This window comes from Corvus moneduloides, chromosome 8 (assembly GCF_009650955.1).
Source record: "Corvus moneduloides isolate bCorMon1 chromosome 8, bCorMon1.pri, whole genome shotgun sequence".
NCBI classification, from domain to species: domain Eukaryota; kingdom Metazoa; phylum Chordata; class Aves; order Passeriformes; family Corvidae; genus Corvus; species Corvus moneduloides.
Window position 1 is genome coordinate 29,507,008 of NC_045483.1, and position 26,817 is coordinate 29,533,824.

At 41.7% G+C, this 26,817-nt stretch overlaps 1 protein-coding gene across 2 annotated transcripts in view; it reads left to right on the forward strand.

Moving 5' to 3' along the window:
• The window catches only part of BICC1 (BicC family RNA binding protein 1), a 92,963-nt gene extending 86,564 nt beyond the window's left edge, over nucleotides 1–6,399 (forward strand). For both annotated transcript variants that reach the window (XM_032116350.1, XM_032116351.1), the window contains 3 exons: nucleotides 1,592–1,752; nucleotides 2,208–2,307; nucleotides 3,434–6,399. In XM_032116350.1, the coding sequence (XP_031972241.1) occupies nucleotides 1,592–1,752; nucleotides 2,208–2,307; nucleotides 3,434–3,564 (392 nt within the window). In that variant the 3' untranslated portion in view covers nucleotides 3,565–6,399. The remainder of the gene's footprint in view (nucleotides 1–1,591; nucleotides 1,753–2,207; nucleotides 2,308–3,433) is intronic.
• Nucleotides 6,400–26,817: the final 20,418 nt, after the last annotated feature.

A 26,817-nucleotide genomic window follows, 5' to 3' on the forward strand; every position in this document is an offset into this window, starting at 1 on the left:
TTTAAAAAAGTAATCATATTGATATCAGTATTTATTTTGATATGAATGTATCCTGACTTCACTAGGGATTTAAATTACTGACACCTTGTAATAAATAATTACTTTTTTTTTACAAATTTTTACAAAGAAGTGCAAGCTTGTGTAACATGATATACAAATAATGGTCCTAAAGGAAAACTTTTAAGGGTATTTGTCAAATGCCAGATATTCTTGCTTAAAAACTCTTTGCTGTCATGGAGTGGGTTTTTCAAGGTATACTGAAACCAGACCTCTACAAAGGCTTATTTCTAGACTGCTCTCATACTGCTCTGTTATCAGTGCAGCAACAGCCAGGGCTTTATTGGGCTATTTGCTCACTGGTGAAGTGATATTCCATGCTGAAACTGAATTTTAAAGCATGATTCTCTTCATGGGGATAAAATTTGCAAGAATATGTAGTGACAGGACAAGGGGGAGTGGCTACAAACTGAAACAGAATAGGTTTAGGTCAGATGTTACGAGAAAATTTTCCCTGTGAGCATGGTAAGGCCCTGGCACAGGGTGCCCAGAGAAGCTGTGGCTGCCCCATCCCTGGAAGTGCCCAAGGCCAGCTTGGATGGAGCCTGGGGCAACCTGGGATACTGGAACGTGTCCCATGGCAGGGGTTGGAATGAGATGGACTTTAAGGTCCCTTCCAACCCAGGCAATTCTGTGGACAGAAGCCTGTCCATGTGTTTGGCATGGCCTAGCATGATTTTAAATACTGCTTTCTGTGGACACAGGCTGTATGTTTTGTAATTACTTTTTTTAACGATGCTTGAAGTTTACAAATTAAAATTTTACTTTAGTTGAACTTACATTTTTTTAATAACTTAATAGATGCTTTTCTGGAAGAGTGAAAAGTGGAGGTAGAGAATAGTAAGTCCATACTACCTATCTGCTTTATGGGGAAATAAGTACTGTGGCTGTTTATACTTTTTGTTGTTGCATTTTCTTTTAAAGGTGAATAAACCTAAATCCCAAAGTACACAGATAATAAAATTTGTACATGGTAAGAAAGGATAACTCCAATTAGAGAAAATATTCATGGTTTTAAAAAGCACATTAGTTGAGCTGTGAATGGCTGCACGTCGCATTCTAAGTACTTGAAGAACTAAAAAGATGACACGTTTATTTGAAATCAATCTATTGATGTTTTCAACCTAATTGGACAAAAATGGAAGTTCTAGGTTAATTAAAATAAATGAAGATTAAAATTATATTTACATGTGTGTTAGAAGAAAATTAGAAACACGAATACACTGGCAGTGAAAGAAAATGTTCTATGGCAGCTGTAGCTTTCCCAGAGAGTAAAATGTGTGGATAAAGGATAAAAGAAACAGCAATGAGTTGGCTGGACAAAAGTAGGTCTATAGAAAACAAACACTGGAACTTAATTAACAAAAAAATTGCTTTATACTGTTCATTCTCTTAGAGCACTGAGAAGCTTTTTTTTCCCTGTGAAATAAAGATTTGAATACTTCGTAAATTTAATGAGCTAGCTGAATATAATGTTGGTGGAAAATGATGCCCTTTTGTGATGTGTCTGAAAAGTGCACTTGTTCCCTTTCAGCTGAACACTATCTCAGTAGCAGTAACTACATGGACTGCATCTCCTCACTGACAGGAAGCAATGGCTGTAACCTCAACAGTTTGTTTAAGGGATCTGATCTGCCTGAGCTCTTCAGCAAGCTTGGTTTGGGCAAATACACAGATGTGTTCCAGCAGCAAGAGGTTGGTGTTCCCTCAAGAGGCACCTTGGTGTTGGTAGGATGTTTTCCAGCAGTAGTTGTTCTGTCTCTTCACCAAAAGCCACTTAGAACTCACTTTGTGACAGGATTTTCATGAGCTGTTCTTTCAAAGCTGGATCATAAATCTTAAAATTGTGGTAAATACTTAAAAGTCTCAAGACTCATAAATAAATATGAGTAACTAATTTTCTCTTCTTTTCCAGAACTGATTAGTTTTTAATTTCTCCTTCTCTGTCAGAAATGTAGCAAATTGAGCAACTGTGTGAAGAAGCCATTGAAAAGCCATGATTGCTGTTTACATGCAAAGAATAGTTTGGCAGAGTAACTGTAAAATGCAGCAGGAAAAAAAAAATGAAGCTATTCTGAGCCACATGTATTACTTAATACTTTTGTGGAAAGACTTGTTTTGCATAATTTTCTTATTTCTTTTTACTCTAGATTGATCTGCAGACATTCCTTACTCTTACTGATCAAGATTTGAAAGAGTTGGGAATTACCACTTTTGGTGCCAGAAGAAAAATGCTGCTTGCAATCTCAGGTAAAAAACACTGAGTACCATTTATTGATTTTAAGCTTTGTTTGTATTCTTCTCACTCAAATTGTGTGTTTATAGCTGACAAAGGAAAAATGACTTGGAAAGACTGAAAAGTAAGGGTCTAGTCCACAGAGGTGATATTAGCTTGCCCCTCACGACAGGTGCTTAAACCCAGGCTTTACAGAGCTTTCCCATGACCTCATAACAGCTCACTTGGAATAGTCCTGTAAAGCTGGAACTTGGTAGAAAGTTCAGCTCACAGCAGGAGTTTGATGCCCCGAACTTGAGGGTCCAAGAATCTCTGGGATTACAGGCCCTGCAGGGTCTGAACAGCACTACATACCAGTCAGAACTGGCATTTTCAACCTTTTGGTTCCCTACCCCCATTTTATTGATTAGCAAAGCAGTCATCCTACTGGGAAAAAGTGCCTGCTTTTGGGGGACTTTGTGGGGGGTTTTTTCTGGTTTTTGGTTTGCAAATGTACTTAGTTCAGTAGCAGTCATGAAAATCTATGTAATCTCTCGGGGATTTGTATCTAGCACAGAGTTTACAAGAACAGGAAAGTGGGGGAAAGAAAAATAATTTGGATGAGTTATTACTAACACAAGATTAGGGTGCATGTTTAAATGACAGGTGAGCATCTGTTTTTTCTCAAAGTCCTTGTTAAAATACTGCTTAAGTTTTATGTTGAAATGAAGAATTGTGCATTGAGAAATTATCAAGTTGGTAGTAAGCTTTTCTGTCAATCTCAGTCCACACTGCATGGTTGTGCCTCCAGGAAGATTGCAGCCTTTGAATATTATAACAAACTTTTTTAAGTTCCAGCTATGTCAATTTGATCTAAATCAATATTGCAAAAAAGGATCTGCTTCACACTATACCATTGAGAAATAAGAACTGCCCCAAGTAGATGCCTGCATCCCAAGGAGCCTCTGAGTCTTAACCTGACACTCATATTATCCTGTTGAACTGTTAATTGAAGGAGTACCTCACAGATATTTTCAGTGCATACTGTGTCTGTCTAAAATACTTTGTTCCTTTAAACAGAAGTTCTGCATTTGGTTTAGATCAAAACATTAAAATGAATTTCTGATGGGAGATTTCTGTGGGTGTGCTTGACCTCTCCAGAACTGAACAAAAACCGAAGAAAGCTCTTTGACCCATCCAACATCCGTGCCTCGTTCCTGGAAGGGGGAGCCAGTGGGAGACTGCCGCGCCAGTATCACTCGGACATTGCCAGTGTCAGCGGGCGCTGGTAGCAGGAGCTTGGGCTCAGAAATCAGCTGGAAAGATGGACATGGCAATCCTGTGGACAGCCTTCACTGCACACCACCCTCTGCACTTTGGGAGTTTGGGTGTCAAGGACCAAAGCGTTTTGTCTGCACAGTACTGTGCCAAAAAAATCAGAGAGAACACATTTTGTCAGTTGTCTTTTGAAACACCAAATGTGGGTTATGTTTTACTCATGTAGATTGGACAGAATTTGCAATAATAATAATATAGGGTTCTTTGTTTAGTATTTTATTACCTATAACTATAATGTATGCACTGAATTTTGTACTTTGTTGAATGAAGGAAGAATGAAGAGCTGGGATGCCAGAGAGCATAGATTTGGCTTTATCAAGATGGTTTTTTCTGGTACTGCTTAAAATAATTATTGAGGTCTTTCTGCACTTTACGTGTTCTGATTTCTTGTCCTGTGGAAATTTATTTCTCTCTTTCATTTCCATATCAATTTTTATATTGGCACTAATCAAATTTTTTCAGGTGTTCCTACATTAAGTCACATCTCACTATAATGGTACTAGAAACTGGTTCTTATGCAGATTTTTGGTTTTCTTCTCTCTGTCTCCCCAGTAGTTATCTGAAGAGATTGTTCCAAAATCAAGTCACTTGGTAGTGGACCAGTCCCGTTATGCTCTTATGAAGCAGTCTAATGCTGCCTGCAATAATACTCACTGTAACAGATGCAATGAAAGACCAAAATGGACCTTGCAATATTAACCCTTTGCAGTCAACATATTTAACTGCTGCCTGTTATGCTAAAACTGTTTTCAATGGTTGTTTCAAAGCAAAGGGCTATTTTTAGTACCCTGCCACTAAAGGACACTTATTTATATCAGACTTTTATTTTTAGATTCTATACACCTACAATACGTAACAGATTAAACTGATCTACTGCAGATTTATGGTAGAGACTGAAAGGCATTCATCAAACTAGAGCTCTGGGCTGTCAGTTTGATTAAACAGACAACTAATCTAATTTGACAAGACAGCACTGTTGCCATTTAATAAATGACTCGTATTTCTTACATGACTATGCATGCAGCAATGAAGTGACCTACATAAAATAGGTGTAATAGCATCTGTTTTGTTTGATCTAGATTTGTAATTGTCAGCTGCAGAAGTGTTTGAAGCTTTGGAGATGAACTATTTCTGAAACAAGTTATGTTCAACAGAAAGAGTCCATGTTGTAAGTGGCTAGAGCTAACTTTTGCATTCTTATACTGTGAAAGTCCAAAAAATTTGGCAATGTTATTCTTCTGTCTTTACAGATGTTGTGTTATGGGTTTATGAAGGGTTTCATTGTAATGAAGGAATCCATAAAGTGCCTCTTTTTGCAATGCAATGTGTAGTTTCCAAGCATTAATTGAAAAGCATTCCCATGAGAAATATTGTGAATTACCTCTACTGTAATGTATTATTTATGTTCAGAGTACAAGCCTTTTGAGATGGACATAAACCACTGTCAAGTGCTCTTAACAGAAGGCATTAGAATAATATTTACAGTAGTTGGGGTTTATGCAAAAATGGGTGAGAGAGTTTTGACACTTTCCATGGATAATTCTTTCTCTTAAGGTGAGAATGCAAAATGATGTATGGATAAATTTGCACACACAAAGGGAATTTAAAGAGACTATTACTTGAGGGCATAGACCAAGCAATAATATAAAGTCTTGTGGTTAGCTAAAAATTGCTGCTCAGTGCTCGTTTCAGCCATATCTACTTAATGGTGTATAACTGGGTGACTTCCCCTGTAGATCCAGTAGCAGCTTCGTCTGGTTTAAAAATGGTACTGCAGATGTGACTGGCTAAAACTGTATCTGGTACTCACACAGTTGTTCACACCAAGCTCCTGTGCCCAACACCAAGAGTCCATATCCATGTGTCAGAGATTTGTGTGGACGTGTGTCACACAGGCAAGAGTGACTTCATGGAAGCCCTCTTGGAAGCCACAACTTCTCATTCTAAAGCTGTTTTCACTTGTGCTTACTCCTAAGCATGCAGATAGTTCCATTCACAGGGACTATTTATGTGCTTACAGATAAGCTGTCATTTAAATGTTTGCATTTGCAAGCCCAGTGCTTACAAATCAAATTGTATTCAGACTCATTATTTTGTGAAATATTTTTAATGAAATAAATATTCAGCAACACTTTGTACAGAATTTTCTGCAACCCCTTTCTTGCTTATTTTGCCTAAACCTAAAAGCATCCTAAAGCTTTACACTCAGATTTTTAGTCTTTTTAAGTACGTGCTATGTATCCAGACGGTACTATACTCAGAAACTGATTTTCTTACAGTATTAAGTTGATGTGGTCTTTTGCTGAGCAGTGCTTATTTCATTTACACCAAAGTGGAAAATTTCCCATGAACAACATGATTTTTCAGTAGGGTTTCACATAAAAAAAAAAAAAAAAGAACACACTGGAAGTAAAGAAAATTCTCACTTACTTTGATTCCACAAAGGGAAAATAACAGTACAGTGTATCGTATTGTTACATTATGCACAAATATTTGACTTGCTACATAAAATGTTAGTTTAAAATCTGTGCCTTAATAGTGACCAGTTATCTGTAAATATAGAGCAGATACAGATTGTATTTTTGTGGGTTGTGTCCTTTTAGTGATTTTTTAAAAAAATAAAAGTTGAAATTAAAACATTAAAAATGGAAATTTTCAAAACTAATCAGTGTTGCATAAAATAAATTTATATAACTCCCTTGTATTCTGATTGGTTCATGAAGTATTTTTATATAGACCCAGTTCCAGGGATGCTTGCTTGTTAATAAAATATAAAAAGCAGTATTTGACATAATTGCAACATGTTTCTTTCACATGTTAATGTTTCATGTGTTTTACTGTTCTTTTTATATCACATACAGTGTCTTTGTCTAGCTTTTAAATGAAAATGCTTTTTTGGGGTGCCTCTCCTTAATCTAAGAGGAGTTAATAGCAGGTTTCAGGAGTTTGCTCATGACTTGTATTCTTTCTTTGGTCTTCCCATTTTAATGACTGTTTTGGTCAGGTTAGCAGAGAGTTGTGTATGTTCTTTCACAATGGTCATTGTACTGTCACTTCCAGTGTAGAAGTAGGGGGGAAGAAAAGGAATTCTTTCTTTGGGCTGCTGGGACATGACCAGTCAGCCTGGCGAGAGGCACAGCGGTCACACTGAGGTAATGTGCACACAACAAACACAGTCAGTCCTGTCTCTTTGCTCCACAGGTGCTCACACAGGTTCGGTATTGCTCTACCTCACTCAGTGCTTTCAGGCATCTTGTTATCCCAGCCTAATGTGGTCTCTGTTTTATAGACACAGCTCTCCACTTCAGTGGCTGTTCCTGGCTCACTGACCTTGCAACAATCTGTGAGTTTTCTGAGTACCTGCTGAGAAGTGCAGGTGTGGGAGCAAGTCTGTGAAGGAAATAGGTCAGCAAACTGTTCTGCTGAGGACAACTGAAGGGTGTGGTGCTGAGCACCAGTTTACCAGGCATTGACATAAATTACATGGAAATTTACAGGCAGGTGGGCTTGCAAACTGCACAGTGTTTCTGATGTCTGACAAATAGTGAGCTAGTGTGAAGCAAGGTAGTTTCCTTTGTGGACAATTTATTTGGTCATATTGCTTCCAGTGGCTTCAGTCAGCAGAGTGTAAAGCTGGTGTGGGAGAGAGAAGGAGGTGATGGAGCATCAGAGCTTGTTGGCTGCTCTCCATGTGGTGCAAGCAGTGTTCCCAGCAGCTGGCATGGCACAGCATCAGCAGGATTGCTCCCTGAACAAACTGGGCATGTCTGTCTCTGCTACCAGTCAGTGGAACAAAACTGGTGATTTTCAGTCTGAACAGAAAGTTGCGTTCTAGGAAATGGTGCCAATACACAAGAGAAAATAGATGGAGCCTCCAAGCTCTGTCAAGATGAAAAGTGAGGCATCTCTCATTGCTGTTGGGCCCCACTCCAATCAAAGAGTTGCCGGAGGACACTTATTTTTCCAAAGTCCTAGAAAACGCAGTTGCACAAGTTTTATGAGTTCTGTTGTAAGCTGGTCTGTACAGGTGTGATGGGCAGAGGTATTCAGAAACTTGTGCTTGTGCTGTGAAGTAAGCCAAGGAGTATTTGATTCCAGGCAAGTGTGGACACTTGGAGCTATGTCTTATCCTTGAATAATCAGCTTCGTTTGCATCACACATATTTGAGCAGAAGGAAGGTTTGGTTTTATTTGGAGTTGATGCAAAATTTTTGAGGATGCCAGAAGTTGCAAAACTGGGAAACTTGTAGAAAATTTTGCAATATGCATGATTGGTGTCTGCAATATTGTTGACAGCTGCTTTGAAAGTGGTGAGCTGTAAGGACATTTGAGCAGGTAGGGGGAGGTATTCTAGAATGGTTAAAGATAAAACAACTCTTTGAATTGGGTGTAGTTGTGAGTGAGGAGTATTTTATAATCTGAAAACTACACAATAAACTTGTGCTCTTGTATAAAATTCCTTTATTTTTATTTGGGTTAAGATAGTATCTGGAGCAGAAGTAACAAGAACCTAGAAATTACAAAAGGCTTTTTGTAGATGATAGGTTTGTATTAAAGAAAATTTGAGTTTTACCTTTGTTTCCTGTGCTACAGATGTACTTTTATATAGTGTTTATAGTTTTAATGTTTTACATTATTTCATGAGTTAATAAAGCAGACTTTAAAAGTTAAAGTAGCAGAACAGTCACACTTGCCAATTTTGAATATTGACACAGCTATTAGGAGGAGCTAAAGGTTAAGAAAGATGAATTTTTTTCCTCTCACTTTGAAGAAAGTGTACTGTTAAAGAAACAGATTCAAACATTGTAGAACGTTTTTGCATTAGTCAGAGCATCATCTAGTGTCAAATTTCCCCACTCTTCTAATGAATAAGATTTGGGGAATATTTTCTCTGAGAAATGCAGAATGATTCCAGATGTTGATGAAAATATGAAGAAAGATGAATACATTGTGATGGAAATTACCCAGTTTGTGCCAAAACTGTGTTGCAACTTCATGGAAACTTACAGATGGAAAAAGCAAAACATAATATGAGGGAAAAAAATCCCCAAATAATTATATAACGAAGTAAAAATTTGTCACTTCTAACAATGGTTGATGAATGTTCTAATAATGTTGCTACTAATTTAATAACCCTTTGACCATAAACTGACATGGATGTTGCTACACATCTTTGCTGTGATTAAAAACATAGTTTGTCACCCATGAAGGACAGAAGAGTTGAAGAGGCCTGAAATGCACATGGTAATAGTTTATGGTCACAAAACTAAAGCCATCCATGGGAACTGGAATCTTATGCTGTGTATATACAATATAGAAGTGAAGAGGATGTGAGTTTTTTTGAGATTGAGAACATAAGAAACCTTCTGTAGACAGATAGAACAAAATATTCACAACCCTTTCCTTTAGCAGGAGTTTTCCACCCTGCAGATGAACAATGTTTTGGTTCCTCAAGAATATACTTCTGTTTTCATGCCACAGCTCACCTCAGAGAGAAGCTGCTAATGTATGGTACCAAAAAAACCCTTACTCTGAAGTAGCTTGAATAAGCACTGGGTGCTCAGCACTGACAGTTGAGTACTAGGAGTGCTGATTCTTCCCACACTACACGATCTCTTTATGTAGCCCAGCATCTAGAAATCAGTACAAATCTGATGTGGTGAGGCTAAATTGCTGACAGACTTGAATCTTGCTTGGAAACTGTATGGGAGACAGCTAGGTAACTATTCCCTGCGGGGCAAGAGATATTTTGGTGCAGCTATATTAAAACTAGCTTTATGCCAGCACTGTTTCTCTTTGAACCAAGTGGTGACAATAGCCAGCAAACTGGAATGCTGAAGGCATCTGTCACGAAGGAAGGCTCCTCCTGAGCATGCTTCCAGCACTGGTTGTCTTCCATCTTCAGTGAAAGTGGTTGCAGATGCTCCGCTGTTGACTCAGTGCTTTCTTTCCATTATACTTTTGGACTCCAAATGCTAGAAAGGGCAAACTTTTAAATTTTGCATGCAGCTTGATGAGCTTTTTGCTTGCACAAGCATAACGTTTTCTTCTTTTCCTAGGAGTGATTAATGTGGACAGTATCCAGAACCACTAGAGTGGATGAGAGCTTTGAAAGATTTTTTTGAAGGATTTAAGAGTCATGACTGGAGACTGGAAATAACACTTCTGGCACTGCTGCCTTTCCTGGCTGCTGGTGGTGTCTGCTCACCTCTCCTAGATCTTGGCTCTCCCATGCTTGGCTCAAGTGTCTGCTCTCTTCTGATCAGCACTCAAGTTTCAAACAAGTGTTTTTGGGAAGTTTGAGGCATTTTAACTTTTCAGGCAGACTAGTGTTTGCTTTTTGTGGTGACTTTAAAACTGTGGCAGTGAGGATACAGGTGCTAATGATCATCCTTGGCTGGTGTGAGGAATTAAATGTGTAAGCACAACATAAACAGGACATTGTGGTTACAAGGCTGGTGTAGACAAGGGCGTAATTTCTTCAGGAGGGCAGTTGTTTGTGAAGATTAAGTAAAGAAACTAGTTAGTTAGTTTGCTTGGTTGGTTCTTTTTTTAAAACATTCATAGGAGCATCCTTTTGCATGGTGTTATTATTGCAGTTTAAAAATGATTTTGCAAAGTGACTCCACAGGGCCCATCCCTTAACCAGTAATAAAAGCACAGTTATTCATAGGCAGAAGGATTCTTTAATGTCCATCCACTTCCACTTTAACGTTAATTATTGGAGTACAACAGCACATTTCTTCCTTGCTTCCCACCTGCCTGTAATACCTCTCCTGAGGCCAATGCATCCATGTTCTTCAGCTGCATTTTATGTGTGGTTATTCTGTGCCCTGGCTCTGCTGCAGAGACAAGGTAATGAAACCCTCCAAACAGAATTGCTTCTGATCTAGTTCCTACTGCATCTTCTCACTGTGTTAACACACAAGGAAGTAGGAAAGCGTTTCTGGGCTGAACAGATGTGTTGGTCTGCTGGAAGCTTTGAAACCCCATATTTTCAAGTCCTCCTTAATCTTTGTGATGAATTTGTAAGCTTCAAGATGTTTTACATCTGGTTCTGTTTGTCAAATTCCTTTCAAGTGTTCCATTTTGGTGATTATACCATCTGTGATAAAATGGGCATTAAATCAAGTACTACATGAAGATGCATTGTCTGTTCAAAGCTATACTAGAAATGGAATCGTTTGTATTTTGTATCCTTGGTCTATTTTGGGTTTAAGTGAAATTTTATAGACATTTCAGAATTTGAGTTTATACAGAAAACCCCAGAATGTTATGACAAAGAATCACAGAGGCTGTGTCCCTTCCACCTCCCTTCCCGAAAGCAGATAAGTCAGTGTTCCATTTTAAAGCATATTTTTTACATAATTGAGATTTTCCAAGCTCAAAAAAATTTGGCAGAAGACAAATCCAGTTTTTTATGGTTCCTGAAGGCAAATCACTTTCTGATAAACACTCCAGTGTGTCTTCATGTGCTATTCAACATGGGAGGTGTGCAGAAATATCAAAAAGATGTTGAAAGCTTTCTTGCTTGACCTCTTAACTCTTCACCAGGTCAACTTTTCCTTTGGCGTAAGTCTGGTGAAATTGTTCTGTGTTTAAGCACAGAAAAGAAATCCATGGTAGAGCAATACTTCCTCAGTGCATGCTGTGACCTTGTCTGAAGTTTTTGGAAACTAGTTCTCCAGGCTTCTAGACCTGATAAGATGCTGTGTGAAATGTCTAGTTGCTACATGTTCACGTGCTCAGAAATGAGAAGCTTTGTGCTGCGTGGTGAATGGGCTTTTAATCTGTGTACCCAAGGGAACCAATTATTTTGTGTGTTTCATGCTCAAGAATGGAAGGGCAGCACAAAAAATAGTATGAATTGTCAGGTCTTCCTTTTCCCATAAAAGCTGTCTCTTGCTCATGCTGCTTTGGTGCAAGTAGAGTTCTTTCAGTTCCTGGTAAATAAAGTGGACTGCCCCAGATTTGTCAACCCAAATGTTACGGTTTATATCCTGGCAGCTACCCAAATCTCCATAAGGATGAGTTTTACTCCATGGGGACCCATAACTGAACCCAGTAGTGGCAAATGCTTTCTTAATGGTTTATTTTCCTTTTGCAGTATTCACAACTATCTTTATGTAATAATCCTAATGAAGAATTGAGCCAGCACAATTTCTTATTATTTGGAGGTGTAATATTGCTATGTTATAAACAAAGTGAGGAGTTGGATGGTCAAAGGTTAACATGAACAACCATTAGAAAAACTGTGGATGACAGTCTCCATATTTGACTTTGGGAAGTGTTACTGCAACAGGTCTTTAAGGAACACAAAATATTGCAAACCTTTGCTTTGCCGCTGCTTATTAGCTGGAGTGGTGCACTGCTTATTAGCTGTGTGGTGCACCTTTTAAGAAACATCACCAAATCACTGCTCTGAAGAGCACTGTTTCATTATTGTTTTTAATTTCTATTCATTAAGTATTAAGCCTATATTATAGAAGTGTGGGTTCATTCATCTGTTGAGAAAGTGTTGGAAAGTTTTCAATTAATGATGACAACAAAAATCCCCACTCTTCATTTTCAGTGACTGGCCAATCTTCAGTGGGGGTTGGAATGGAGAGCTTCACTTCTAGGCAAAAAGTCTAACTTTACTTTAAATGCAGATAAAGTTAGAATCTGTTTCAATCCCCTTCTGAATATTTGTCATATAAATTACATGACATCATACCTCAGATTTCCCCAAGGAGATACTTAGGTTGCAATCAAGTCATGCTTTGATTTCTGTCCCTGCGGGTTGGCTAGATGGGGTTTCACTCCTCTTCCTGGAAGTTTTTGAATCACTGTAACCATTCTCTACTCTTTTCATGGGCTGCCTGGTTGGCTGGTTTACCTTCTCTCTCACTATCCCCCTTTGCAGGGCTTCCAGGTAATCCATCCCTGTCCCAGCCCCAAGCTGGGTGTCTCACAGGACAGGATTTATTGCTATGATTTGGATGTCTTATGGGAGACTGCTCACAGAGGGTTTATTGCTGTGGTTGTTACGGTGTGGCCAAGCTGTGGTGGGCCAGCTCTGGCCAAATGTCAGGTGCCCACCTCAGCGGGGCAGGGCCACACCGGGCTGACAGCTGGTGGGTGGCAATAAGAATGGGGACATCCCTTACTGGCTACTGTCACAGGAGAAATGGACTCCACCTGGGGAAAATTAACTTCATTTCTTGACAATTAAAATACATTTGGGTGGTGAGAAACAAAGGGACGTTAACCCTGTTGCCAGCTGTTTCTGCCCCCACAGCCTCCCTTTGCCCCCAGCAGCGTTTTCCCGCCTCAGCCCCTGAGGAGCTCAGAGGGGCGGTGAGAACCAGGCAGAACCGGCTGGAACCGGCCGGAACCGGCCGTGACCCACCTGAGGCAGCCCCGCGCTCCCTCACACAGACCCTCAGCCCCGCTGCTGCCCCAGGGACCTGCTCCTGCCCCAAATCCCACCTTGGCCTGTCCAGGGGGGGTTCGGAATCGGCCGTGGACAGCTGGGACACAGGAGACACTGCCAGAGGTGTCACCTTCAGCCAAAGAGACACGGCACCGGGGGCTGCCTCTCCCCTCACACCTGCGGGCCAGAGAGCTGAGCACACACCGGTGAGGATGGCCCAGCTGCCATTTGGGAGTCGAGATGCACCTGGAGGGGCTCCTGGTGAGCTGCCAAGATGGAGCCATTCTGGTGACGAGCTGCTCCCAACCCCTTCCATCCCTGGGCAGGATGGAGCTCCTCAGCGCAGTGGTTTGGGGCTGTGGACAGTGTGGGAAGCAGCTGCCTCCATTGCCACAAGCACCTGCCTGAGTCACCTGGAAAAGGAGAGTGCTGGCCCTGGTGAGGAGAGAGATGAGGGAAAGCAGGAGGAGCAGTGCACTCGGAGCACCCACAAAGGTAAGTCCTGTCTTAAAATTGTGTAGAAGGAACAGGGTGATTGTAAAGCTGTGTGTCATCAGGCAGCGTGGTCCCTCTGTTCTGTCTGCTGTATCCATGATGAGGTGTTTCATATCAGGGGTTTGGGTCTGCTGTTCCTCAGCAATAGGTTGTCTCTGTGCTGGGTCATCCTGACAGCCTTTAGTGTTTGACTTTGTGGCTGAGTATTTGCCTGTATTTGGACCACAGAGGGACTGTAGAGGATATTGAAGTCTCCAAATGCTTGATTTTCCTTGCTTTAAAATGCTTCTTTGCAGCCAGGTGTATTTTGAATTACATATCTGGCCTCATCCAAGTCTTGGCTTGTCAGCGTGAGTGCAAATTCATGAAATCCAAGAGCACCCTGAGGAGGGTCCCCTGCACTGCTGCGTGCTCGGTCTCCAGCTCTGGGTGCTGCCTGGGCACAGGCAGGGTGTGTTTGTGTAGGATACTCTGTGGTTTGAAGTTACATTCCAGTGCAATAACTTGTGTGATGAATTTAGGGCTTGGCTTTGGGAGAGAATCATGTGTTGTTCACACGGGTCAAAAGTCATCCAAATCACAGTTTAAAAAATTGTTTTTGTAAGAAATAGGTTCGGGGTAGGCTGTTGAATATATTTCGTTATTTGCTAGCTGTATAAATCTGACCTTGCATCTTTATCCCTTAATCTGTGCTGATTTGTTATGTTCGCATGAATACAACAGCAATCCAAAAAAAGTCATGATTCAAATTGACACCACTTTAAAACATCTGATAAAGGAATTGCTTTCTCTTTAGTCACCGGTATTTTTGTGAAGCATGGGAGGAAAGGCAATAGCAGATGGCAGAAATTTCCAGCAACATGCAGTGTGAGATGTAAGCAGAGCTTTCCCAGCACCCCTGCTGCGGCAGCAGATGGAGGGATTGGCAAGGCGGGAGGAGCTGCTTTTGTTCGGTGCTTCGAGAGCTGCGCTCTGCTGGGTGAGCCGGGGCTGGCAGAGCTGACAGCGCTGAGGCAGCCAGGGCTGAGGGAAGGGAGACAAATGCCAAAAGAGGGGGTGCCAAAGGCACCGCAAATATGTAGCAAAACTCCTAATGATGCTTTGAGGTTTTCCTCTCTCTAGACCTTTTATGGCTTTTTCCAAGGCCAGAGATCAGAACTGTGGCTTTCCCCCAACCTGTGCCTTCGTGCACACACACACAGGGGTGGCATTTCTGCATTTTGTAAACCTCTGCAAAACATTCAGAATCTTCACAACCTTTCTGTTTTTTCTGAGACAAAACAAACTTAAATATATGAGAGCACATCATTCGGTTAATTACTGTCACCTGTGTTTGCCATCAAGTGTTTAAAATGATGTCTAATTGGGCTAGAAAAGGAACCCACTTTTTTCTGTTACAGCCTTGATTTTTCAGAGCTGGTAGAAAATGAATTTTGTGAAAGCTTATAGGTTAGTTGTTATTTTACACCATGCATTGTGTTTTCTTGCAGCCTATTTTCATTAAACACATCCAAAATGATAAGATTTTACCACTCTTTTTAAGTGATATCTGTAGAACTGATACTTGAAATTATCATTCCAACAGTCAGATTATTATGTACAAATCTTTGCTTTTTAGGTTTGTGTTGATGAGTTTGTTTATTTTAGGGACCTTGAAATTGAGGGACTTCACGTTTGCTCTGGTATGGTGCAATGAGAAGTGCACATCCACTGTGCTGTTAGACTGCTATATGGGAGGCTAAACAGCTCCTCGAGTCAAAGAGGAGCACCAGGAGAGTTGCAGCTCATATTTAGGTCAGAAGCAATAAAAGAAACCTCCCTGAGAGTGTCACTGATTAATCATTAAAGTGAAAGATTTTTCTACTTTGCGTGTAAAGCTACAGTATGTTAAAATTGCACTTGGTGGGTTAGTACAACACACGCAGATCTAGCTGAAGCTTTGTCTGAGGACAGTGACCTGTGGATTGTATTTTTAAATCTGTCACTGAGCTTTCAGGTAGCCAGGGGCACTGTCTGGGCTCATCAGGAGTCATGAAGCAGCTGTATTTTATAGGAGTCTGGAAGCCTGCCGGTAACAGCCTCACAAACAACATCCTTTGGCTGAAATGATAAACTTCATTAGGTCAATATAACTACACATACTAAAGAATTTTAAATGTACTTTTACAAGACTACATAAAAATATTACATGCTTACAGGCTTTACAACCAGTAAAGACTGAGGAAAATCATCTAGTGCTTATTAAAATTTCTTTCATCCTCTAAATTAAGCAGCTGAAGTAGGTCAGTGTTGTTGACTATTACTCTCTTACTTTTTAACCAAAGAGAAGTTAAACATTTTCACAGTTTAGAAATTTCTATACTAAATAACTGCATTTTATATGGCTTGTGGAATTTCGGTAACAGCTGCTTCGTTTTTTGTATTTGAGCACATGATTTCTGGAACTTCGGGAAGGCAGGTAAAAGACTTGAGGTTAGAGAGCCAATGACCAATGTTTTATTTCTGTAAATGTTGTATTGTGTTCTAAATAACTTTAGCTTTGGTCACATGGAGAAATCACAGGGAGTTGTTGATGGTGTTCTGAGTGTATTTATCCCTGTTCTTCTCAGTGGTGAATATTGAATCAAATGTAGCACTGGAGATGGGAGATTCCGTGGATCTCCTGTTGTTTGCACAAAAGCTTAAAGTAGATTAAGTATTGTGATAAAAGCTGATTGTGAGAGTTAGTGCTAGCGTGTGTGGGCTTTGTTTTTGTTATGTCTTAAACCACAGAAAGATACTGTTTGCATGCATGTGTGAATGTCGGATTTTAATGCAGATTTCTACAATGTGCTACTTTTTGACTTGTTTTAAATTTAAAAGATTAGCAGATCATTCATCTTTAGAAGACCTGAATTTGCAAAGAGGAAGATCTTCCTGACAATACATGAGAAATGTATTTGTGCTCCAAAGCAATACAAAGAGGAGAGAGAAAACGTTTATAACTGCAGTGTACTGCACAAAAATGCACTATTTTATTTAAATTCATTTTAATTTTAGTACATACAGCTGTATGGACTAAAAAAAATTAACTTTGTAAAGCCCTGCTTGGTGAAAGCAGGCAGTGGCATACCTGGGAATGGCTGTACTGGGGTAGGTCAAGGTCTAGCTGGTGCAGGACTGTGCTGCCAAGAGCCATGAATATCCCCTAGGATTTCCTCTTGGCTCCAGCAGATTACTCAGAGGTTTCCACACAACAGGATCAGCTTCCATTTTGATAGTTGTGTTGAGAACATGGAAAAAAGATCCACCATTTGATTTTCTAAGTGTCTTTTTTATTCTGAGTGCGTGTGAGGTGAACACAGACGTGGTGCAGTGACCCTTTCTTGGGTGTCCATCCCTCTCTGCCTGTTTTGCAGGCAGGGGAAAATTTCCATTGCTGCTGCAACCCTAATGTAACTTCTTCAAACTCTTGGCTTGGTGGGGCTTGGGGTCTGTGGTCTGGGGGCTTTTGTGGAGAGCTTTTTTCTTTTTACCTTTACAAAAGTTAACCACATTTGTTGTTCTCCCCTAGTATTGCCTGAGTAAAACACATGGTGGAGGCAATGTTACCACATGTTCCTGTGTTGCCCACGCAGTAAAAAAGAGGTGGAACAAACTGCTCCTTCCTTGATACAGGTTGCAACATTCTATGCTTGAGTGATGCTCTTGTGTTACAATGCTGGGAAAATGATGGCTTTCTCTTTTTTTCTTTTTAATAAGAAAAGTATTGGTTTTGGTATTGAACACTACAAGTTTCCTTTAAAGTTCTTCAAGAAATCTCCAGAGCTTCATCTTCCCAACAAATGCTGCCCTTGATTTGCTGTTGACCCCTGAGGGATGAAGTCATCAGGAGAAAGTTCTTGTTTTCTTGTATCTTTTTTCCTATGCGGCCTTGTTGCTTTATTAAATTCACCAGAGTAGACATGTGTTTTAAGTCTGATGACTTGTATTATGTTAGGAAATCCTCCCACAGCACAGACCTTTCTAAACATTGTTTGTTGACTTACGGGAACAAGATCGTTCCTGTTGCTGGGGCTGACATTTGTGTGTGGCAGCCACATGCTCTGGGAGAGGGGGACAGCTTGGTCCCTTTCCTGTTTGCAGAGTGAAACGAGCAACAACAAAATAGCAATGCTGTTGTCTGCGAGGGGTCTTTCCGTGTTCAAACACATGGCAAAGCAGCTCTGAAGAGGCAGCACTTCTATTAAAAAGAGATGTTTGCAGCCGGGAGGCTCCTGAGAGCCTCGCACGCACGTGTTTGGGGGTGGGCGGCACGTCTGTATCCATCAGCCCGCCGGAAAGAATCAGGGCAGGAGCGTCCGATTGAAAGTCAAACAGGCGCCCGCTTCCTCTCATCCTAATCTGCATCCACCAAAAAAGAAGGGAAAAACTTAGGAAGGGGGGCAGGGGGAGTATTTGGCATCTCCCCAAGGAATGCAATAATCCCAAATGTGGTGTGAGAGCACTTCACAATCGCACACTGGCACTCGCTCCCGGCGGTTGCTGCCAGTTTCCCTCCCACGCGTGCTCAGTCTCGGAGGTAATGTGAGTCTGGATGCTGGACAGTTAATTAACTGCAGGAAAATTAACGTTTTGGAGACGGCTCTTCTGTTGTGAGGTGCTTGCTGTTTAATAAAACACAGCACGCTGCCACGTATTGCATACTTGCAGGACCCTGCTGGCTGCCTGCTCTGTTGGCTTTTGCTTTTGGCTGGGGTTTAGCATTTCTCGGTGTTGAATTTCTCCTGTTGCCATTGCTGAGGGGAGGATGGGCTATGCCGTGCCAGTGAAGGCAGAAGTCTGGCCCTGCCTGCTCTGGGTTTTCTCCAGGGCTTCAAACCCTCAACAGAGCAGCGTCCCATTGTCCCTTGGTACCTGCAGGCAGCTGGGAGAAAGGCTGGCAATGTGGAGGCCTTGTGAGGCTGTTGTGAGCAGAGGATGCTGGAGAGGTGAAGGGCCATCTGCTAAGGGTGCACAGGTGTTTTTTATGTTGCTGTCTGTGAGAATGGGAGGTCCTGAAGGGTTTTGCTAACAGTGGCTACAAGCCTGCAGGTGTGGAGCCAACATGCCCTCCTGTGGCAGGAGGACAAGGATCCTGCATGGGGAGGGTTCCCAAAAAGGACCTGACCTCAGTGGCAGGGTTGTTCCCATGGGGGCAGAGCTGTGGACAAACACAGGCCAGCTGTGGAGAAGAGAGGAAGAGAGCTCTGTATGCCAATCTAGCACCTTAGGCTGTCTGCACCCAACAGCAGTTGGGACCCTGGCAACCTGGGCGAAAGCCAACCCACCCCTTAAAAACCTTGAAGTCATTCTTTTGCTATGATGAAGCATATAAAAAATATTTTCTCTGAAAAATAACTTCATTAAGATTCATGTGCAGTGTTTTGCCCTTTGCTGCCTGGAGTTTGGGTAACAGTGGTGTCTCCTTCCAGCGAGGGTGGTTTAGGAAGTGGTGTGTAAGTGATGTGTGTAAATTCCACATCAGCGGTTATGTGCCTTTGGGATGTGTTGTTGCCCAACATGGCCCAATACAGGGACCCTGTGCTCTGGCCCAGCTCACGTGTTTTACTTTGGAAAGGCTCAGTTTTCTCTATCCCACTGGCCAATACATGTGTACAGCTGTTGTAATTTTTTCCCTTGAGCTTTAGCTTTGGTTCACTTTTATAATTTAAGTAACTGTATGGAAAGTGATAAAGAGTAGAATGTGTGTCCTGTGATATAATATCCAAAAGAGACTGCAGGTGATACACCCTGTCTCTTATGGAGGATTTTTCATGTTGGCTTCACTCAGATAGAAATCTCAATTACTTTTATGTTTTTCTAAGTCATTTAAATACTCTTGTCTTTCAGCCCCATGACATTTGAATAATCTTGTTTGCTCATTTACAGCTTCTTACAGGGCTTGGCAGCTCTGCCAGCCTTCCTCCTCTCAGGCTCTGATCTCTGTCTTGGTAAAACACCCACAAGCTCAGCATTGGAAATATGTAATGGATTGAAATTGCGAATTGTGAATGGGTTTTGGTTTTGTTGTTTGTTTGGTTGGTTTGTTTTGGTTTTTTTTAGTGTGGAATGATTTTAGGAACATAAGGAGAAAACATTCACAGAGCGTATAAAATCCTTGACCTTCACCTTCAGAGCAGTTCCGCCTGTGCATTCTGGGGGAACAACTGGAGAAGTTCCTGCCAGCCCAAAGAGCTGGTTGATGATGAGCATTTGGGACAGTGCGGGCAGTGCCTTGTGCTCTGGGGTTATGCTCACAGACCAGAAAAGGAAGCCATAGTTTGGAAAACAGCAGAGTCATGTGGCTGGAAGGGGTATGCAGCATTAGGCTTGTCCAGAAACAACTGAGGTAAGGATTTAGAGGGGTAATTTTGCAAAAGGAAATCGCTCTCCTCCCACCCGTCACACACAGGCAGAGGCGGGGGGGGGTGGCCAGACAGAGGCAGAGGAAGGGGGGATGTTTTGTACTAACACGGCAACGGCGTTGTCTGGAGAGCGGCAGAGACTTTGTCACTGTTTCAAAATAAACAGAGGACTTTGGACACGGGAGAAAAACCAGCAGCTCCTCATGAACACACTGAGCGCTGCCGTCAGCAGAGCTGCACTCTCTCAGCACAGGAAGAGCAAGATTTTACCCCATCTTTCAATGAGAACTGTGAAGAGTAAGTCTGGTTTCTGGCATTGGTTTGCTGGCCAGGCAAGACAGGAACCTCTGGGGTTTGAGCTACTGCCCATCTGGGTCTCTTCAGCCCTTGGGGGCCACTTGTCTTTCCAGACAAAAGCATCATGATGCTTTTGAGGAAGGACAGCACATGACCTCTTGCTCCTACACTCTAGAAGAAAAACCGCTATGAAGTCTGTATGGTTATTGCCACCTTTAACGAACACATGGAAAATATGAGTGGGAAAAATTTTAACCTTTTCTCACCAATGAAACTGATGCCAGTATGCATCTGCTCTTGTTAGGAGCCAATTAAATTTAAACTCGAATGCTTTGTTTTATTAGATCTTTTTTTGTCTTAATATTTGTCTTAGGTGCCTCTTTAAAGTGCTGTCAGTAAAGCGGATGGTTTTGCAGCCAGATGAGAGATGCAGGATCTTGAGAATGTTCCTATAAGCTCAGCAGGGCTGCTGCTGCCTTGGGAAAAATGCTCTGTTGTGCTCCTCCTTACCAGGGTTGGTCTGTGGCAGCTTTCCTGGTAATGGGTGCTGAGATTTGTTGATGTTTGGCCTTTCTCAAGCAGGGAAAGCAGGCCTTCTTGCTGAGTCTACCTGCTGCTTTGCTTAGTGCAAAAATGTAAAGTTTGCGCTGTGGCTCCCTTGTTCTTGAGCTCTTCTCTCTGCCCCTGTTCTTCAGCAGACCAGGACTGGCCAGGGTCTGTTAGACTATTGATTTTTTTTATTATTTTTCCATCTCAAGGCTGCAGGCACAGCATTGCTTGGTATTGATTTCTGACAGCATCACAAAGGGTGTGGAGGTGGTGCGTTTGCAGGGCCAGCCCATCCCCAGGGGACAGCTGAGCCCCTGCCCTGAAGAGCTGCACATCTGTGTCCCCCCCACTCCCCGTGCCAGAGGGGAAAGCACAGGAGGAGAGGGCTGATGTGAGAGGGGAAGGGCTGCACCCACTGAGGGGCTGATAAAAACATGCACTTGAATTTATCAGCTGGGCTCTCTTGACCTCTAACTGCAGAAACCTGGAGTTTCCAGAATCTGAGAAACCTTTTGCCATTTCTCAGTCTGCTCCAAAAAAATAAGCTCCTGCCTCAGTACTCAACAGGGGCTGCATTTGTTCAGCTCCTAAATAAAGGCAAAGCAGAAGTGACTGCATGACATCATAAAGCAGATTGTTTTCAAAGAATCTGACCCCACTATTTTGGGTCTTGCAAAGGTCTGTTGTCCTTTGACCATTTTATCCCATCTACCTACAACTGCAGTCACATTTCCAATATTTGTCTGAATAACTTCTAATGGAGCCAAGACCCCTGCAGCCAGGACTGGTGCTCAGGCTACAGTGCTGTGTGCTTCTGCTGTCCACATTTGTGTTGGAGATCACCACAGCTTGGCAAAACATTTGATCTACATCTGGACACAAGACTCAGTATTTCAGTGCTGGTTTTGCATCCTATTGATATACATAGAGCATCAGCTCTCAGCATTGATGAGGGATTTTAACTGACTCAGAGTTGAGAAAATCTGTGAGCTCAATCCCCTGAGCTCTCTGAAATGTTCTCGACTCCAGTTCCATCCCAAGGCTGTAAATGTAACTCAAGCTTCACTGACAGTGCAGCAGCAAGGGCCATAACCTGCAGGCTTTTTAGCTTAGAGCAAGTGACAAAGGTGCAGGCAAGAGCTTGCCAGTGGCTTTTGTGTTCCCAGCAAACCCAAAGTTTTGGTCTTAGGGTGACATGTGGTGGAAAGCTAACGTCAAAAGGAAAGTACTTTCCCTGTTGTTTTTCTCTCCTCCTTTCCTTATGCCCTTCCCATGTGCCATCCGAGCTGATATTTTGCAGAAGTGCAGGGCAGAGTTTTGGTTACAGGATGTGGGTGTTTTTTTAAAGCACAGAAGCTGCCAGGGACCACATGGCTGCTGTTCACCTGTGAGAGGGGCAAATCCTCCAGTGCTCTTTAAATCCTGTGTTACAACAGATTCCCTACCAACATTTACAGGTTTAAGAAAGATTAAAATCTGGGACCAATTCAAGCATTTATTCAAGTCCTTTCAGCAAAAGTTAAATATGTTCTTACATCCCTGTTTCAACAATTCAGGGTGCCCATATAATAAAAGGCAAATTTCTTTACCAAGTTCCAGGGAACACCCATGTGTATGAAAAGACCTCCATCTCATATACTTTTAATATATCTTATATGCCTCTTATACCACTGTTTTCCTGCCTTCCTGGTGGCCTTCTGACAAGTTGAAATTACCTGAAAATAAATGAGATAAAGTGTGCAACAAATGGATATAAGGATAGTTTGGGTTTTTTTTCTTTGTAAAGCAGGAAATTAAAAAAAACTGTTCTCAGTTCTTCTGCTCAGGTGAAATTTGCCAGACAGCTTTCAAGCCATGTAGACACTTAATTCCCAGGAGGAAGTGGGATTTGTCTCCATAGTAATGAACTCACTTTTCTTAGAAGATTTTGGTGATAAAAAATAAGAGGGTTTTCCTATCCAAGCCTGCATTTCCATTGCTTTATCGTCCTTATCATAAAGAGGCAACAGAATAAAATTTAATGCAATAAATCAATGCATTTAATAAGCTAACAAATGTTTTATATTTAAAAAACTCCATCCAAACAAATCCCAAAAATGAAAATAAACCACCCTCAGTAAATCCAAGAATTTAGTCTTGAATTTTTTTCCTCCCTTCATCTTGGTTTGAGCTTCCTGATGTTCATTCCCAAAACTATTTGGTCAGTATATGTTTGGAGAATGACAGCTTGACTAAACCATTGATATGAAATTTCAGCAACCTCGTATGTTACTGCTGTTTACAAAATGATTTTGAATTAACAGACATTGCAGAACTGTGAGTGGTGGTTTGCGTTTTTTGGCTTTTTTAATGGAGACTTTTCAAACTGGTGTGCATGCAAACATGAACTGTTTTGAAACTTAAGTGAAACAAAACTTGGGAATTTGGGCACGTGGAACCTTTTCTCTGCTTAAAATCTCTATCAAGTGTGACTTCATGAGCTGGGTGAGGACTCTTACTAGGCAAATTTTTCCTGAGGAACAATATCATCAAGATATTTGCATTTACCTTTCAATCTGAGCCCCTTAGATAAATAGCAGCTTGATTACTTGTGACTGCTTGTTCCTTGCACCATTTTAAAGATTTGAGGGCCTGTAAAGGCATAGAAAGTTCTGAAGGGTTTTTTTCCCCTATAGAATAAGGATGTGAGGAACTTAAATCCAGTTACACAGACCTCATTGGAGATTTTTTTGGAGTTACACTTGCTGCAGGTGCACTTGCTGAGCTTTCCACCTTAGCCCTGAACAGCAGCAGCAGCATCTCCTGAGCAGACAGGAATTTATTAGCAACTAAATTTACTTGCTTATAAAGCAAACAGGCTTTGGAGCCCCTGCATCCAAAGGTGGCAGCACTGTAACTGTGTCACTGGGCATGAGTCAGCCTAAGCCGTGGTGCAGGACCGAGTGCAGACCCATTGCTGAGAACAAGTGTGGTGGTGTTTGTGAAGCCTCAGAGCAAATATAAAGCCTGTGATCTTTTTTAACTTGAGATTTTTGTGAATTATGCGCTGCAGTAATGTGTTGATCTCACAGCTTCTGAAAACATTTACTGTTAACAATGAAAACATGTTGGTCTTTGAGGGATACTTGCTGCACTTCCAGAAAGTATGTCAAGGATGGAACAAATTCCCATGTTATCAGCCAGGACAGTTTTATTGTCATTCATAATAGAGCTGAGAGTGCGAAATGCTGTGTTTCATCAGGACTTCGGTATTAGTTTCTTTAGTGCATTTTGCTTCCCTTGAAATGGTATAAGTCTGGCAAAAATGAAGAAGAAAAATAACTACACAAAAACCCTGCATGTGAATATTGTACAAACGTTTTCACGCACAAAAAATAATTTCTGGTCTATTTGGTTTTTATCCAGTTTCCCCCATATGTTGGGGAAATTTCATGGACCTGGTGCCACATTCCTGCATGCACTAGAATGAATTATATCCCAAGGAAAAGGAATAAGCTATTTACAGATGTGTTAATAACAATTGTTTCTCAGTTCTTATGAAAACCCATTGGAAGTATATTGTTAATAAAAGTCTGGATCACTCTAAAGGTTTACCTACAGTATTTAAACTTTTAGAGAGACAAGTGAGTGAAATTATTCTTGTAATCAAGGCCAAGCTTGCCAAGGTACAATTCTCTCTGTGGAGGGAGCTGATGGCCACAGCACTGGCGACTGCCATGGCCCTGGTGTGGAGGGAGACAGGGAGTCTGTTGCTTTGCCTTCCTCCTCCTCACTGGTGAGGGTGTTGGGGAAAACCCTCCCAGGAGGGTGGGAGGGTGGACTTGGCTTTTGTGATTGTCTCCTCAGGCAGCTCTGGGAATCTAGGAAGTTTTGCAGCCTACTCAGCTGAAGTGCTGCCCTTTATGGGCAGGCTCTTTCCCTGAAGTATGGAAACTAGCCCAAAGTCCTCAGTGGCTTTGGACTCTGTGGGGAGGGCACAGCACTGGTCTGTTTGGGAGGCAGAGGGTTGCAGTGGTGCAGACTGGTGGTTTCCAGCCAAGGATTCACCCAGATGAGGATGGAAAGTCCAATAGGCACCTCAATAGGGGCTGCAATTCCTACCATGCTGGTGATGCGCTGTGAATTGGTGTCAAAGGCTTTGGAGCATAGGTTGGGAATATGAAATCCATCACTGAGAGCAGAATTGTGTAACTTCTTCACCCAGGAGAAATCTTAGTGTAAAATGTATGATAAACCCCTAAAGCTCAAATAGAGTTTGGGCCAGCACAAGCCTTTCTCATAACTATAGAAAATGCAGTTTAAAGTTGGGAGGGGGAAACACAGTCTTCACTTCCCATTTATCTCTTTCTGGTTTTCCCCATTTTATTCTAGCTAGAGAATAATGTCCTAAAATTATGAAATTTTTTTCCCACCTTCTCTGCTGTGACTGCAAAACAAAAGTGCTGCAACTTCGGTAGGAAAACCTGTTTTCATGGACTTCCCAATCTGTACCCAGCTCAGGCACAGACTCAGCTGTAGTTCAGCAATAAACCAGTCTCCAGATGTTTGGGGCTAGTACTAATAGCTGAGTTCACCTATTTGTTCTCCAATTATTTGCCTCTTGGCTGCTGAGTGTTTTTGACAGACAGCTGAGTATTGGCAGCCTGAGTACTGACTGCGAGGTCAATGGCAGAGCTGCGTGGGCTCAGATTCGGAGATATGTACGTGTGTGCTAGGGAAGGTGTTAGCTCTTGCATACACAAAGCAGGAAATAGCAGCAACGTTAGCTGGTGACCTTGGACACAGAAATCCTTAAAATAAGGCAACTGTAGCTGCCCAGTTTCTGAGTAACTTGGCAATAGCATCCCCCTGTGCACTGAGGTGTAATTTGTCCTCCGGTGTCACAGCCAGATCGTCTTTGCTGTCACTGTTTTTGAACACCGCCAGAGTTCCAGTCAGATTCCCTGTTTCCTAGACACTGTAGTGCAGGCAATGTCCCACACAAACCTTGCTTCATTAGCTCGGCTATCTCGAGATCTTTCTCTCATTTTCAGCAGTTCCTTGAGTATTTAGCACCATGTCTGCTTGAAAATGGAAGCTTCTCCCAAATTGGCTTTTCAGTTCCCTTATGCAGAGTCAGAAGGACCTAAGCTTGCTCTGTCAAAGCTCTAGTAGGTGCTAGGAGGACTCTGGTTTACAATTATACTTTTTTTTTCTGAAGCTCTGTGGTCTGCTTTGTATCGATTTAACTGCATTTCAGAGCAAGGCAACTTAATTAATGGTTTCCCTCAGGATATCAAACAGCTGTGCATCAGATTTCTTACTGAAATCCATAAACATTAAATTATCTCAATTTCATTTCTTCAGTCTGTAACTTTCCCAGTTTCTTTAAAAACTCGAATCAAGCTTGTTTGCCAATATTTTCATTTAATATTTAATGAACATATGTTTTTTTTTTGTAAAGACGGGAGTCACCTTGACCTTGTTTTCAATTAGCATTTCATGCTCAGATCTGAAGTTGCTACATCATCTGTTGAAAATCCACTTTTCATGTGAGACTTTGGAAATTTTAGTTCCAAATTGCCAAAGAACCAGTATTTCTTATCCCTTACAGACAGCCCTCTGTCAAGAAGCCTACTAAGCAGGGAAAGGTTGCCCTTAGACTCCTTAAAAATAATGATTTACTGCTGAAAAACATTCTGCACCAATTTCCCTCTCTGCTGTTGCTATGCCAGCAGTTTCCTAGATTGAGGAGGCCTCACCTTCTCTCTCTTTTTTTTTTTTTTTTAAACTCAGTTATGAAGACATCCAAGCATCTGATAGTGTTTCCATTTCTGTCTGTGACCATTGTGCTGCTGAGGTGGAGAGGAGAGAGAAAGGCTGGTGGTAAGAATAATTTTGAGAGCTGCATCCTCATGCTAAGGGTGCTCTCACGGAGGCACTCAGGGTGTGACCAGCTGCAGAGCCAAGGCTAAACAGTAAAGGGGGATACACAATTGGAAAGGTAGCGTTAGGATGCAGGGTTTAGGTCTCCTAGGAAGTGGGACAGCATTTGGACTAACCGTTTGCAAGAGGGATGGGCTTCA